This window comes from Capra hircus, chromosome 22 (assembly GCF_001704415.2).
Source record: "Capra hircus breed San Clemente chromosome 22, ASM170441v1, whole genome shotgun sequence".
Classification (NCBI taxonomy): Eukaryota; Metazoa; Chordata; class Mammalia; order Artiodactyla; family Bovidae; genus Capra; species Capra hircus.
Window position 1 is genome coordinate 56,886,410 of NC_030829.1, and position 16,391 is coordinate 56,902,800.

The 16,391-nt window shown below is 52.6% G+C and overlaps 1 protein-coding gene across 1 annotated transcript in view; it reads right to left on the bottom strand.

Annotated features, from left to right (window-relative positions):
* The window catches only part of SYN2 (synapsin II), a 153,321-nt gene continuing 137,683 nt past the window's right edge, over positions 754 to 16,391 (bottom strand). The window contains exons 11-13 of the mRNA XM_018038201.1: positions 8,217 to 8,277; positions 4,108 to 4,357; positions 754 to 1,658 (exon numbers count right to left, since the gene is read on the bottom strand). Of these exons, the coding sequence (XP_017893690.1) occupies positions 1,523 to 1,658; positions 4,108 to 4,357; positions 8,217 to 8,277 (447 nt within the window). The 3' untranslated portion in view covers positions 754 to 1,522. The remainder of the gene's footprint in view (positions 1,659 to 4,107; positions 4,358 to 8,216; positions 8,278 to 16,391) is intronic.

Below are 16,391 nucleotides of genomic sequence, written 5' to 3' on the forward strand. Positions count from 1 at the left end.
TTTTAGACCCTCAAACCCTGGGAGCCTGGGCTTAGTTCGGAGGGAGACCCAGGCACCAGAGGACTTCATTCTTGGACCTCTCAGCACCTACTGTTTGTGAGGAGTTTATCAAGACCGCAGCATCAGGACGGGTATTATCTGGTTGAGTGGTTGGTGGGGTGGGCATCGTGTACGGGACATTACTGAGGTAAGATGTTAGCATCAGGGCAGACGCAGTGTGCATCCTCACAGCACTTGTGGTCGGGGGAACACACTGAGTCATGAGGAAGCCAGACTGAAATCCCTCCAGCGCAGACTTTTTCAGGATGTTGGGAGCTTGGGGACCCCATTCACCAGAGCAGGTCTGTCCTGCCTCATCAGCACCTCCGTGTGGGTTGGAGCTAAGGAAACGGATGGACCCGACAAGTGGCTTGGACTGGCCACTATGGAAGGAAGGGTGCCATGCTTATTATTAACAGAAAGTCTCTAAATCCCATACAACTGGTGGAACGGCTGAGTTACTGAAGGAGGTCCAGCCATCCTGGAGGAAAAGGTTTGCCTGGGCGATGTCAGGAAGTGCGGCCTAGGGAGCGTCTGAGGGACAGTCATGTTCTCAACCATGTGCAGAGACAGTCACATATACACCGACAGCTTCACCCTTTCTCTGCCCTCCACTCGTGCACACTCGCGCGGGCCTCACCAACGTCGTCTCAGTCAACAGGGCGGCCTGGGGAAGGCCTCACGGCTGAATCAAATGCTGGTGAATGCTGCTGCTTTTATTACACCAAAAGTCTTAACATTTATTTGGGGAGGAACACAAAACTTGGCGTACTGGCATGCATTCTCTACAGCATGGCTTCAGAGGAGCTCAAGACCACCACGGTCCGCTCAGGACGACCGCGCCGGAGGGGGCGGCGAGACCACAGGGCCTTGATCACTGGAGTCAGCAGACCACAGGCACTTCGCCACCACAGAAGTCGAGGAACCACGTGTGTTGGGAAGGGGTGTTTCCAACAGCTAAATAGGTGTGACAAGGGATCCGGGTGTGGGTGAGTCCCTAACAGGTATGGCCTAGAATATTTGGGGGAGGGTAAGAATATTCTCCTCCCCAAATGGGCAGCACTGACTACAGTGGGAGAGAGGCATGCTTAGCACTGCATCTGAGCTCAGTGAAGCAAGCAGATGTCCTCGGTGAAGGGCACCCTGGTTTCACAAGGGAGAGTAAGACATGACGGCGCTATCACAGTAAGGCCACTAACGTCACAGCAAACGGGGACCTCAGAGGAAACTCTCACGACTATGGGAAAGGGGACTCGACCCTCTCTGATGCCAGGTGCCCCTCGCTGGTTAGGCACCTTGCCCTGAGACTGTCACCTGGTTCCTTTGCTGGGCTATACCACGCCACTGAGCACAACGGAGTGGAGGAGGGGGCCACGCACGTCAAGGGCACGGGACATCACCACCCAGTGTGGCAGACGGTTGCTGGCAAGTGTCTTGGACACCTTTCCCGGTTGGGCCGGCGGCCCCCTGTGTGTCTGCAGAGCTAATCTGAAAAGAGGCTGGCAAAGGACTTCCTCAAGCTCCGGATGGTCTCTGCTTTGGCTTCATCCTCACTGGCTGAAGAGCGGAAGAAGGAAGATTCAGAGAAGCTGAAGGCATTGGTCAGGGACTGCGACTTGCTTGAAGAAGATAAAAACCAGAGAGAATGTGAGATGGTGGTGTTCCAGGCGAGGGAGGGAGGGACGGTGACACAGGGATACAACAGTCGGAGCGCGCGCTCCCACCCCAGGGAGACCGGGAGCCAGAGGAGAGAGCCAGCGTGGGGAGGGCTCCCAGCCCTGGGAGGCCCCACCTTCTCTCCCCCTGCAGCACTGCTGGAGCAGGAAAGGACGGGGCCGTGGGGGAGGCAGGGAGGAAAGAGGGGCTTGAGGCTCTTTCTTTTCCTTAATGCTAAAGCACCAACTGGGTAGGTACCAAGCCAGGAACCTCACACCCTCGCCCACTCTAGGATGAAATGCAGGAACAGGGGCCAGTGGACTCGCGTGCTCCCACCAACTGTCCGGGAGCGAGTAAAGCTGGTGTCGGAAGACATGGGTCAAAGTCTTGGTTCCAGCCCTCACTCACTCTTGACCTTGGGAAGCCACGTGCATGCCTCTCTCGGCTTCTTGTTTGCTTTCTTAATTGTGTTCTATTGATGTCTGGTAAAATGATCTCTAGGCCTTTTTAGCTCTTTCTAGTTTGCTTTTCTTTCTCTGATTCCTAAAGAACCTCTGGACTTGGCACAAACTCTAATGCCTCCACGGACTGCCCTCCCAGTGGACATAATGGCCCTCACAGGCTTCCTCGGGGGAGAGCTGTGAGGTTCAGGGTGTCCCGGGCCACAGAACTAGATATCAGGCCCACATGAGGTTACTGGGTAGTTTTCTCAGGAGAAAAAAGCCCGAATTGCACATATTTTAGGGACCGATTTTCTCCCGAGACACCGGTGATTCAGAGAGAAAAGCTGTGAAGGCCACAGGTAGAGGGGAAGGCCAGGCTCAGCGCTTAGGAGGGAACACGTGGTCTGGTGTCCCCGTGGCCATGTGCTCTCCTTCCTGACTTCAGCTTGTCTCTTTCCTGCTCACCTCTGCCTCCAGAACTCCTCTCCTGGAGTCTCAGCACTCCCAGCCCTCTCCTGAACTCGGGCGCTGCCCCAGAAATCCCCCTCTACACGAGTGTGAGCCCATCTCCTCTCCCGTAGTGACTGGACGGACGCCCTGCCTTTCACTGGGGGCGATGAGCTCCAACACGTCAGCTGCTGGCAGCGAGGACTCCTCTGCACACATGGGCCGAGGGTACCGGGACCAGTCTCCCAGTTGTCTGGCTCAGCCCAGAGGCAGTGACAAACCCAGAGATTTGCCCTCAGACTGGGGCCAGAGTCAGCTCAAAGAGTAGGAGGGAGAGATTAAAAGGCTCACAGCAGAACACGACTAGGTTGAGGGGAGGCTGTGGGGCAGGCGAGAAGTGGAAAGTGCCTGTGTCCCAGGCTGGGGAGCTGGACTGGGGGATGGCCTGCCCATCGTACAGGACTGAAAGACTCACAGAGAGCGGTCATCAACCACCGGAGCCCTCACCCGGCTCTGTCACTGATGAGCAGAAGGGCTTCAACAAAGAAACACAGAGCTCTGAGCAGGGTTTTCCCGTCTCTGTACTGACTAGACAGTCTCTGAGTGGCTCATCGGAGCCCCAGACCTCTGTCCCCGAGAGTCTCATCTCTTTACTGAGATGCCCTCATGGACCGCTCCCACTGCCCCGGGCAGTGGGGTCTGACCTGACAGTGATGACAGAGGTCTGCGTTGGGCTGCTGGAGAGACACATCCTGGGTCTAAGGGGGGCAGGGCTGAGTCCTCTGGCGCTGCCCCTCCCACATGCAGCTGTGCTGTTTCCCAGGGGCCCCCAGTTCTGTCTTCGGAGGCCGGACAGTGTGGTGGGAGTCTCTGGGGTCACTGTTGGGAATGAGGGAACCCAAGAGAATGGAGGCCCTCGGGGTCTGTATGTGGGCCTCTCCTTTGATGACTGCACCAGAAGCCAACCTCCTTCTGACCAAGCTGAAGGTAAAAAGTTGAGATGGATCTAACTACTTCTCCCTTTTCCTTCTGGGCAGCCTTGCTGATTGGCATACCATGAACTGTGAGTCAGAGGCAGAAAAGAGAAACTTTTTTCTTTTTTTTTTTTAAAGAAAGAGAGAGACACATACACACAGAGAGAAAAGGAATGGAAAAAAAAGTGGGAAAGAGGATTTAAAAAAAAACCAAAATCCAAACCCTAAGTTAGTACAAGAATAGGAGGGGGGTAGTAACTGACTTAATTGTCTGTCACTCCCCAGGAAGAAAGGGGGGGGGTTTGAGTTTCTAGCTAGACCTTAGACTTTCACTTCCCTCTTTCTTACCCTCCCCAGCCAACCCGAGCATGCCCCCCACCAAAAAACAAAACAAAACAACAAAACAAAAAAAAAACCCCATCGAAACCCAAACCCCCAAAAACCCCCCACAAAAGTGTCTGTGGGAGGAGGTCTGACTGAAGGTGCTTCCTAGCAGCTCTGGAGCCCCAGGAAGAGGGGAGGCGGGGAGCGGCTGAGCTGTCTCTTACTTGAGCTGTGGGTGAGGCTGGGGCTTCTGCGGTGGAGCGGCCGGGGGTGGCTGGGCCTCTGCCAGGGAGCTGCTGCTGGAAGGCGCATCTCCGTGGGTGGTGGGGCCGCCCGGCCTCAGAGGAGCCGAGGAGGAGGAAGAGGAGGAGGAGGAGGAGGAGGAGGAAGGTGGCACTGATGGTCCCGGGGGGAGCCGGCGTGGAGGCAGCACCTTGCCTGGGGGTTGCATTCCTTGGGGTTGCCCAGGGCCCCCTAGGTTCAGTACAAGAAAAACTTCATAATTTAACCATATCAAAGGGTTTCCTTATTAGAATCTACATCATGAAGGGTGTGGTTATTTAATTACCAGAGGATAAACTCTGTCACAAGAAGCTGCTGGAGCCCTTCAGAGCCACCCCTGGAGGCTGAAGTCCCTGGTTACCCCAAGGACATGGCTCTACGTGTGCCTTCTCAGACGCACGACAACGCGGTCACAGCGGAAGTGGGAGCCCAGGGCAGAAACTAGGGGCTGAGTAGCCCTTTCAGGGGTGAGCTCTGCTACAGAAAGCCCCCAGACCACACACAGGGACCACCCCTCTCCCCCAGAGCTTCCTCAGGTGTGGGCCAACCTGGCCCATGGGGTACTAGGGGGTCTCAAGTTCCACATGGCACACACAGTGTAGGGTGGTGGAAAGAGTCCTGGCCTGGGGATCAGAAAATCCCAGACACCGTCTATCAGCAAGTCCCTGAGTAAGTTAGCTGGCTTCTCTGGACCTCAGTGTTTCCAAGCAGAAAACTGTGAACAATTGAGACCCAGTCTTAGTTCTCTTTCAAGAGGGTCGTGTGTCAAAGATGACGATGGACAAGGACATTCTCAGGAATTATTCTGTGCCTTACAACCGTCACTGACTTAACGCTTTGCTTTACAGTTGGCCTTAGTCCCAACCCACTCCATGCCTGGGTGTCTGGCTGCCACACCCCCAACAGGGCTTTCTTTTAGCGTTAACTCACATCCCTGACTAGAAACTTCCATGTCTAGGCAATTCTTCTCCCTCTTAGTACCATCCTTAAGGGGTTCCTGTCCCTCCCAGGTGCGTGTGGTGAAATTCTCCAAAAATCAAGTCCCATTCTCTCCTGGAGATGTTGTGGGCACCATTTGGCAAAGTAGCCTGCTCCCCCACCCTTCCCCCACTGCCCACAGAAAAGGACTAAGATCCCCTTTCTCCCAGAATGAGACAGAAAACAGTCTGGCAACCTGGAGATCTCATTTCTTAGTCTCAGTCCCAGAGTACCCATTCATGTGCCCGTTGGAAGGAGTGTGCTCACAGAAACTCAATGGACAGCTAAGACTTGTAACTTAGTTTTCCAGAAACACAGGGATACCTGTGGCCTCAGGAGAGGCAGAAGCATACATCTATACCACTGTACGTCCATGATTGTAGGCCGGTTTCCCCTCTACATGGTACAGATTCCACTTTATCATAAATGACCAATTCATACCAGGGTTAGTTACACATAGATAAACAAGTAAATAAATAAATGGAATTTTGCACGTTGAAGAAGCTCTAGGTTCAAATCAGATAACTAGTAAAGATGACAGATTAGCAGATCATTTCATGTGAACACATTTTTGCCTTTCCCAAAGCTTGGCATCATTTGTATCAGCATTATCTTGTCAAGTACCACAGGCTGAGAGCTCAGTCTCTTGGACCAGACACCTGAGAGCTTTCCCACCTGTACAGAGATGCTTGAACAGCCAGAAACTACAACTTAACACTGAAGACAGATAAAACTTTTCCTTTATTGCACATTAAGCTGTACAAGAGTCACAAAAAAGAGGTACTTCAATCACACTTCCAGCATTAAATGAGGTTCTCCCAGCTGGATCGGTACAAAAAAAGGGGGACAACATCAAGAAAAGAAATGGGTACAAAACACCTGAACTGCACTCTTTCACTGTGATACGGATGCCTCAGGCCACAGAGCTGTCCTTAGCATGCTGCCCGAGGGCACAGGACAGTCAGGGTACGCAGTCAGCTATGTCTGACAGCGGGAGGGGGCCCTAGTTCTCCGCTTTCCCACCTGACAAGACTGTGGCTGACACCGCCCTGCAGTCCGACTGAATTCAAATGGCAACTTTGTGTTTGTGGCTCACGAATGTCACATGAAAAGCACCTGGATGTTCACACTGATCACATGCAAAGAAGCAACACCATCATCAGCTCACTGCTTGAACAAAAATAAAATTAAAAAAATGAAATGTATTCCTCCATCCTGGGAAATGTTTCTTTACTCCTTTCTATCATTTCGTCAGATCGGGAGGTATTTTAAGGACCTGATTCTTAGGTAACCCACCTGGGAGTGCGGGACTGCTTATAATGCATATCTATTTACAGCACACTGACTACCGTCGGCATCCACATCAGCTAAGGGAGGAATCGCAGCCGAGAACATTCACACTCAGTGCATTTCCTTGCAGCTCAGAACCTGCCAGCAGCCAAGACGGGAAGCAGGGCACGGACCCGTGGACACAGGAACCGCGTTACGCAGCACCGTCACCAGCGATTCCTCAGACCTGGCCTTCCAGAAAGGCGATGTGTCATGGCAGCAGTGGCGGGGGATGTGAAAGTAGGGCTCAAAGCGCTTCTAAGAGGCAGATTGCTGGCGTGAAAGCCCTCGGCCCTCGGCCCTAGAGGAGGCCACGTGGTGCCCTGTGCCGGCCTGGCCAGGAGACAGCAGAGGAGGCCCTGACCCGAGGTCTTGTGTAGGAACTGCCTCCTCCCTGCCCAGGAGATGCGTGTCGGAGGAGAGAGGACAAGATGGGTGAGGGCTCTCCCAGAGCCCCGGCCCTGGACACACACGGGCTAAAATCTGAGACAGTCCTTCTTAGGGAAGATGAAGCTCTTCAGCCTCTGGACTCAGGAAGGCTCCTGGAACAGCTGAAAACTAAAGCAGGCGCCCAGCTCGGAGTTCAGGAGGCAGTGTACCCCGCTCGTGGGAAACGGGACAGTTCCAATTTGCTCTCAAGTTGCCATGCCTCGAGAGAGGCCAAGGGCAGCACGACTGAGTCCTTCCCAGACTTTCAGCAGCTCCCAAATCGCTAAGGATCACCTCTGTACACAGGTCAAGCATTGGGGAAAACGAAGCAGCCTCGGTTCCACAGAAGCACACAGATGGCCAATTCAGAAACAATTTAGGGGGACTGAGATGAACACAGAAAAAATACTCACAAAGTCACTTTGATATTGCACATCAGCGGCCCCATTTGTTTTTTGTCTAATCTCATAGCTAATTAGTTAATAATAAAACGAAAGGTACACTGGGATGTCGAATACAGAACACATTCCTGGAGATAAGCTTGTTCTTTATAGTTTATGTGATCACTAGAAAACACAAGAGCTCCACGGGCACAGCCAGCCTATTCACAGAAACTCAAATGCACCAAAGTTTAGCAAATGGAGAAAAAGAGAGACGTCTTCAGATTCAACGGATGAAGTGATGGAAATGAGACCTTGGAAATCTCGTAAACTTCTAGTTATTTACCCGAGTCATGCAGAAAGGAAGCGAAAAGCACTGAAGATCCCAAGCACACTCAAGGAGGTAAGCAGGGGGTCAGGGGAGAGGGGCGGTTTATCTGAGTCTGGGGGAAGAAGGAGGGGAGTCAGGTTTGATCTTGTGGTCTTTGTTTCTCCCCACCCCACCCCCAGTCCTACTGCACCCCACATTGTGTAAAACTTAAAAAAGAAGAGACTATCAAACCACCCAGAGGATAGTCGCACGGAACTTGGGAGAGGCACAATTCTTTTGTTCACTGTTGACAAACAGCCCTGGATTCACAAGTTATACAGAGAAACGTTAAGTGAGCGTTACAAGCACGAACAGGAACAAGTGAACAACCAGACAGAGGCGCGGACACTGCATAGGAAGAACAGAGTCCAGTCAGCATTGAAAGAACGCAGAAACGGCACCAGAGGGAGGCTCTGCTGCTTCCCTCCCCGCTTTCCTTTCTTTCCTTGTTTTTGGCTTAAAATTTCTGCTTTGAAAAAAATTAACTACCCATCGCTTTAAGAAGCTTGGACCTGTTTGGGCCCTACTGCAATGCCATTACAGTCGAGAATATACTGTAAACAACCTTGAGGGGCTGGCCGCTGAGGCGGGGTCTTGCTCGAGTCCGGATCTTTAAGTGTTCCACTCTGGAAGACAAAAATGCAAAAGAGATAAAAAACGAAACTCCAGGCAGATTCCCAAGAGAAAACTCCAGGCAGATTCCCAAGAGAACCCTGTGGCTCTGTGGCGGGGCTGCAGTGGGATCCACTGGGACCTGGCCCAAGGGCTTCACCTGTTCTGCAAACACCTCAAGGGGGTTCTCAGCCTCTGGTGTATTGCTGGGACCTAAGTGAAGGCAATCTGGGGCTGAGAACCACTCTGGCGGGCAGTATCTGAGACCCTTACCCCCTTTTCCTTTCCCTTCCTTCTAAACCCTTTATAGAAACTTCCAAGAGCATCTGGCTTCTTCTCTGGGGGCTGCCTGAGGGCCAGCTACCCTGGGACTCATGGCTGGCTTCTGGGGGAAGGATCAACCCCAGCGCCAGCGGGGGCTGGGCCAGGTGACGGCTTAAACCTTGGCACTAACTCCTGCAGAGTTGGCTGACTCAGGGGTCAGAGCCACTCTCTGGGCTGGGCTGGAACTCGCGAAGGGAGGGACCTGAAGGAGGGGGGCCGTCTTTTGTTTCCCAGGACCCTCCTTACCCAGAGGGAAGGAGTAAGACCTTAATGTTTGTAAAAGTGCTCAAGGCCAAGCTGTTTTTCCCTCTCTAACAGCATAATTGCATTTTATCCAGCACCATGGCTCTACTCCCAGGCTTCCTCTCCTCCCAGCTGCGATTCTGATTATGCCCTGACAGGAGCAGAGACGCCTGTGACTTCAGTTTATCTACTGTTTGCACTGAAGGCAGGGAGCGTGTGGAGCCTGAATTCAGCTCAGGGGAGATGCTCCACGAGGCGGGGGACTGCCAAGTGTGCTGACAGTGGTTAAAGCAGGAGCTTCGGAGGCGAGGCCAGGAGAGGCCCTGCAAGTCCTCAGCACCCCCACTTCCTCTTTCAGTGCTCCTCTCCCTTGTGACAGCCCCCCCCCAGCCCTACTCCCACATTAAACTGTTCCCCATTCCCATGGGCCCCTGATCTGGCCTTCTATCTCCCTTCCTGCTGTTGCAGGCCTGTTTTCAGCTCCAGTAATGGGAGAGCAAAAGGGCCGCTCTCGCCAGGGTCACAGTCTTTCAACGACAGCATTGCCTACAGCTGTTCTACCAAGAGGATTTTAGGCAGTAGAAGGCAGGGGAGCCCTCTGCAATGTCTTTGGTGCCACTGCACCAGAGGGTGCCCATTCTATCCACAATCCCGACCTCTTACAGATCACAGCAAGAACGCCCACACTTCCCTTTCCCTTCTTCCAAGACTTGCAGGGGGCCTTCAAGGTGGGTCTCACCCCTGACCCTGAAATCCCCATGCCCAGCCAGCTAGAGCCCACACCTTCCAGAGCCATCAAGACCCACCAGGTTTTCCCTCTTTGCATCCGAAATTCACTATCTCCTCTTGACCTACTCCGGTCAGGCCTGTATCATTTCTTGTTTAGACTACTAGAATAGTCTCTCAATTCTTTAGTCTCCTTTCCAATCCATCTTCTGGATGCCTATTATCCTCCTAAACTCCTTCTCTAATTGTATCACTTCACTGCTCTAAATGGGTTTCCCTTGTGGCTCAAATGATAAAGAATCCGCCTGCAATGCAGAAGACCTGGGTTCTATCCCTGGGTCAGGAAGAACCCCTTGAAAAAGAAATGGCTACCCACTCCTGTATTCTCGCCTGGAGAATTTCCTAGACAGAGGAACCCGGCAGGCTACACCACGGGGTCGCAAAGAGTCAGATACAACTGAGCAAGTAACATTTTCACTGCTCTAAATAATTTACAGCTAACACTATACACTTGCCAGGCAACACGATGGACAATTTTATGCAGTATTTCCCGTAAGCCTCACAGCAGCTCTCCAAGGTATCAACATCCCTGATTTTTAGATAAGGAAGCTGAGGCCCAGCTAAGTCAGGTAATACAGAGGCAGCTGGCACACGAGCCCAGGCAGTCTGACCTCTTCTCGTCGCCCACAGGATGATGTCTGCATTCTTCAGGCTGACACCAGAAACTTGCTTCAGCATGGCTGGACTGGCCCCTTGAGCCTCTGTCCCTCATGTTCTAAACGTGCCTGCTCCTTCCAGCCTGACCCTTCACTGTTTGTTCTCTAGTCTAGGCCACTCCAGTGTTTATGATAAGTACCCTTCAGAAATACCTTCTTTCCTTTTCAACCAATCCAATCCCACACATCCTGGAGGTCTGAGTCAAATTATACCCCATTTGTGAAATCTCTCTTCTGACTGCCCCTTTTGATTGTGGTTTCCTCTCTGAAATGCTATAACAGCACTTAATAGACGGTCTTGTTATCATCTTGAAGACTGGGATGATGTTTCTATCACCAGATCCTTGATAGCAAGGACAATGAGTCTTCACCTTCTCATGAATTCCTACAATTACAGTGCCCATTTTTTCCAAAGAAAAATTGGGATATATGGCCTGATTAGGTAACTATTTATTTAAAAGGTAAAATAGTTAAGATTGGGACTATTTTGAAAGTTTAAGACTATCGTCATTCTACCAATGTCACCAAGCACAGGACTGAGCACATAAGAGGTCCTTAATGACTGCTTATTAGATAAATAACCACACAACAACAGTAAAGTCCAAAATGAAGTAGGGTATAAGTCTTTCAAGAGAAAGACGTCATTAAACCATAGATGTCAAACCACCCCGTATCTGGGATCAACTCTGATGAACAGCTCTGAAAATGCTCAGGTTAGAGAATTAGAACACGAGGCCTGCTACCTGTGCCTGCCCACTCGATGCAGAAGGGAAGTTCAAAATAATCCTCAAAGAAGCAGAAATGGTCTCCACCAAGACTGCGTAATCCAGTCACGTCAGTGAGACTTCAGGCCCCAGAGTTCTTTGCCATCGTGAGCGCCTCCTTCCCCTGGCCTGGCTGCCAACTGGAAGAGGAGATTATCGGGGGGTGCATGGTAATGGACACACAGCACACCAGGGCTGCCTTTTCAGCCAAGCGGCCTATCAACCCGAGCACCACACACACGCACATGCACACGCACACGCACGCGCACACGCACACGCACGCGCACACGCACACGCACACAGACACACACACACACACAGACACACACACACCCACCCAACACACACACACACACAGACACACACACGCACACGCACATGCACACACAGACACACACACACAGACACACACACACAGACACACACACACACACCCAACACACACACACACAGACACACACACCCACCCAACACACACACACACACACGCACACACACACACACATACCCAACACACACACACACACACCCAACACACACACACAGACACACACACCCAACACACACACACAGACACAGACACAGACACACACACACACCCAACACACACACACACACCCAACACACACGCACACACACACACCCAACACACACGCACACGCACACGCACACACACACACACACTCACACACTCCACTGGGTCCCTGACAGTAAGTCTTTAAGACTGGGCAGCACAGTGGAATTTGGGCCTTGGGGTTAGGAAGACGTTGGGTTTAAACACAAATCTCCCACTTACTAGCTTGGTGGCCTTGGGCAAATTATTTTCCCCCTCTGCATCTATCTTTCTTCAAATGGTTTCTGTGATATACAGGGATATTACCCACCGATCGATCTACTACCTATGCACCCATCTATTGAGGTATCCACGAGCTCCTGTCCCTGGCAGGTACTACCTAAGGCACCACAGATGACGGTAATGGTGATGCCGATGGGGTCCTTCCTTCTGAAGCTCTGTCATCTCTTAGGTCTCACTCTCATTATGGAACACCCCCTTCGGTGTGCTCCTGTTCCTGGGCTTTGGGGAATGTGACTCAGCGGTGATGGTGCAGTCTCCTCTGAGCTCCCTGCCATGCCATTGGTGTCACAGTCTCACTGCCTGAGTGGAGTATTTGTTGTTCGGTCGCTCAGTCGTGTCCGACTCTTTGCGACCCCTGGACTGCAGCATGCCAGGCTTCCCTGTCCTTTACCATATCCTGGAGTTTGCTCAAACTCATGTCCATTGGGTTGGTGATGCCATCCAGTCATCTCGTCCTCTGTCGTCCCCTTCTTCTCCTGCCTTCGATCTTTCCCAGCCTGAGATGGATACTCAGATGAAAGACAGAGAAACTCATTCAGTTTGTGGAGCCACTAGACTGGCTCTGGCTGGTCCCCTCCCCCAGGGCCTCACCTTGTACCCCCTGACAGCTGCCCATGAAACACCTCAGACTCTGCTCAGAGCAGCTTAAGACGCTCTCCTCCCAGAGAATTGCTATTTTCAGAGAAAGTTATGGAAGACCACAGGGCACAAGGGCAGAGCCAGGGCCAGTGGGCAAAAGCTCTGAAAGGTAGACTTTCAACGACAAGAAGAACTTCCTGTTGTAAAAACAATGGGAGAGGCATCTTGGGAGGGTGGGTATGTTCATGCAGAGGCTAGAGAATTACCTGACAGAGATACAGCAGGGAGTACACCTCTATGAAATACGAGATAGGTTAGATGGACACTACGCTTCACCTTTCAACTCTGAGAACATATGATTCCAGGAAAAACGAAAACTCCCACGGATTAGATTAAGTTCTGATGTAAAACTCACAGCATGAGCTGCCAGGGTAATGACACCACGAAGCCTGGCCCTGCCTCTCCTCTCTGTAGCCTAAGAATTATACGACTGAGACCCCCAAGGGTGACCTGAGCCCACAAGTTCCCTTCCCAAAGGCTGCAGAGGAAGAACTCCCAGGAGCTGTCCTTCACGCTGGAGCCTGGGAATGTGCCTGGGCCACCCTGGTCTGGCGCCTGGGGAGCTTCTCTGGCCCCCGCCCCATGGAGCTTGTGGACTGAAGACTTCCCAGGGGTGATGAGAGGAGGGAGGAGAGTCCCCCAGGACTGGCCCTTGCCAGGCTGAGACTCTTTGGCCCCACCCTCAAGCCTTCTGTCTGCTGGGGCTGAGGGCCTGCTCCCTGTGGGGTTTGGCTACCACGGAATCTGTCTCCAGTCACCAAGAGCCGCCTGGGATGCCGAATTCCACAGAAGTCTGGCCACTCTGGCGTCACTGCCAAAGCCTGGCCTGTGGCCAGCCCACAGCAGGAACTCGGGGCCAGACTGAGCAGCAGCATTTCCCTCAGGAAACTGGGTTGACTCAAACAGGTAAGAATGCGAGGTCCAGCGCTTGTGTTCAGCTGCACACAAAGGAGGGTAAATGGCCTTGCAGCAGCATAAGGAAAACCCCCAAACGAGCCTGGGCTGATAGAAAGACAAGAGGCTCAGAAGGTGTCAGCGGGCAACGCTGCAGCTGGAGGTGCATCAGTGTCCCAACAAGAGGAGGTCACCGGTCCACTGCTCTTTGGATGGATAAGCCTCACGACAGAGCAGTGATCACCAGGTCTGGGTGCCTCTTTTAAAGGTGGACACCAGCGCAATAAAATGGGTACGTGGAGTAGACAGGATGGTGAGCAGTGTAAAATGACAGCTCCCCTCATGTGATTTTGGGCAAGTTACTTAATCTCTTGAGTCTCAGTTTCCCATATGAGCCAAGTCTAAAGGAGTAAATGCGGTAACTAGGGAAACCCCGAGGACCAGGTAGAAGCTCAAAGTCACTCAGACATGAATTTGATCAAGGTCAAGGGGTGGCGTGGGCAGGAGTGAGCCTCCTGGCAGCAGTGTTCAAAACAGCCTGGACAAACTCTTGTCCGAGGAGAGGGGTTGGGCGGGGCATGGAGGTGGGGTTCTGCAGTCACAGGCTCTGGCGACTTCTACAGGCTCGAAGCTCCCAGTTAGGTCCTCTGTGTACTTTTTTGAGGTATGAGCCAAGCCTTTCTTAGCTGTGGAGTCTCGAGCCCAGCAAGAAGCCAAGGCTACAGGGTGTGAGCAGAGGCGTCCTGCAGGCGCAGGGTTTGAGGACAGTGGGCTGCTGCTCCCCATCCAAGCTGACAGGGCTCGGATCCCGCTGTGCTGAGGCCACTGGAGCTGGTGACCAGGGAAGCCAGTGAGGGGACAGCAAGAGAGAGCTGAAGTGTGGAGGTGTCTCCAGGTTGGGAGGCTCAGTGTGAGTCTGAGGAGGAGGAGGGCAAGGGCTGCCCCTGTACAGGGTACCCAGGGACAGCTCCCCCACTTCTCACCGTCCCTGAGCTCTGGAGGAGCATCCAAAGGGCACGGTGCAGGGCGCTGCAGAGTGTCTGTGGAACTAGGGGCCAGAAGACCCAGCTCTCCTGCCTAAAAACTATGTGACCTTGGACAGATCGTTTGCACTCTCTCTGCTAATATGTAAAACAGAGACAGAAACACCAGCTTAAAGCATCTCACAGAAAGGCTGTGAGGCTCAGAATAATGGCTGTGCTTTGTAAACTGCAAAGTGCCAGGTGAAGTAATGATCTGAGCATCGTTACTATTATTTGAATAATAATAAATTATCGGTCCAGAGGAGTGAAGCTTTAATGGTAGGATTTCACGCATCAGTGGAGAAGACACTGCTGGCGGTTTTCTGTCAGCTGCACAAGCAGTGCACAGTAGTTCAGGGTGGGCAGGGTAGGGTGTGGACTCGGGGCTGGGCTGCCCTCTGTGTATCACTGACGTGTTCCAGCAAGGTCCCTGAAGATGCAGTAAAGTCATTTCAAAAACAGTAAATGTTAGCTCCTGAGCTGACTGGAAAGGAAATCACTAGTCTGGGAGAGAAACCAAGTCCATGGAGGAGGATTTGTGGGGTTGTGCCAAAGGCACCCTTCGTTCCCCAGCCTGCGGCTTTCAGCAGACAAGCTGTGAGAGAGGAGCTCCTATCGGAGGTCCCAGCAGGCTGGAGAGCTGCGGAAGGAAAGACACTGAGTGACTCAACTCTTGAGGGTTGCTGGCCAGAGTCCAGCGGCCCCCACCACGGAGGAAAGCCTGTGCTTGCTCAGCATATCTGAGACAGGAAATTGGGAAAGGGTCTCAGGGTCTGGCCCTAGGAAAAAGGCCAGGCCAAGCTTCTCGCTGGACACGCCACCGAGCTATTCTGATCAGCTCCCCAGGCCCTGCTCCCCCGGTCCAGGACCCCAGGGGGAATGAGGCAGCAAGAAGGAATGTGGTCAGGAGGTTGTAGGTTCAGCTGGAGCAAAGGGGACAGCATGTTTCCAGGCACCTAGGGACCTTCCTAGGATCACTCCTGTGGTCCCTAGAGCCCACCTTCCTTCTGCTGAGAGGTTACAAAAGGCACCCGGGGACCTGCTCCTCCTCCTCGTGTGAGGGGAGCTGCTGCTCTGAGGGCAGAGGCATGTCCTGGACTGCAGTCCTCCCATGATCAGAGATTTCCTATGGACACAAGAAAGGTCCCATGGGGTGGTCCATGAGACCTAAGGGGGCCCTGAGGGCTGGGTCACCCGAGGTCAGAATGTCAGCAACAAGTGATTAAAGATGTCCCTTACAAGTTAAGACAGCCTCAAAATAGTCGGTTTCCCTGAATAGTATGTTAAGGGATCTGGTCACTAGTGACTTTATATGAACCTGCCTCAAATCTCACATTTTCGGCTTATACTCACTGGGGAAAAAAATTCCCTAACGTGGTCCGACTGTGGGAAGCAGGAAGGCCTTTCTTTGTCTGAAATTCACTTTTTCTGAGCTGAGTGAAGCCCTCTGAGGCCTGTGTTTGGGGTCTGAGTTGTGTCTCCTCCCTAACTGCCTGGCCCTTTAGATTCCAGTCTTGGACCCCTTCTCAATCTCGGGTCTCCTTGTACTCGAGAGACTTCAGAGTCCTTTGCAGCTGGAAAGGCCTAGCTGGAAACATTTCTGAGTATCTCTCTAGGCCAGAGAATCAGTGAAAAAGGACTTGCATAATGCACCACCAGAAGCCCAGGGCCAGAGGTTACTGGGCCCCAGCCCTTCAATTTGGGATGCTCGTCACTTCCCCAGGCCTCTGGCTAGTGCGCGGCCTGGATCACAGTGTCTCAGACCTGGAAGGAGACTGTTGAGAGCCGCCTGCTCCAATAGCCCTAGCCTCCAGCCCAGCCTTTCACCATGTGCCTGAGGAGTGGCTTGGACATCAGCAGTGACATGGCAGCCACGTACCTCTTCCCCGAGCAGCCATTTCCTTTCTCAGCATCAGAGACTTTACTCACGTCTTCCAATAGGCT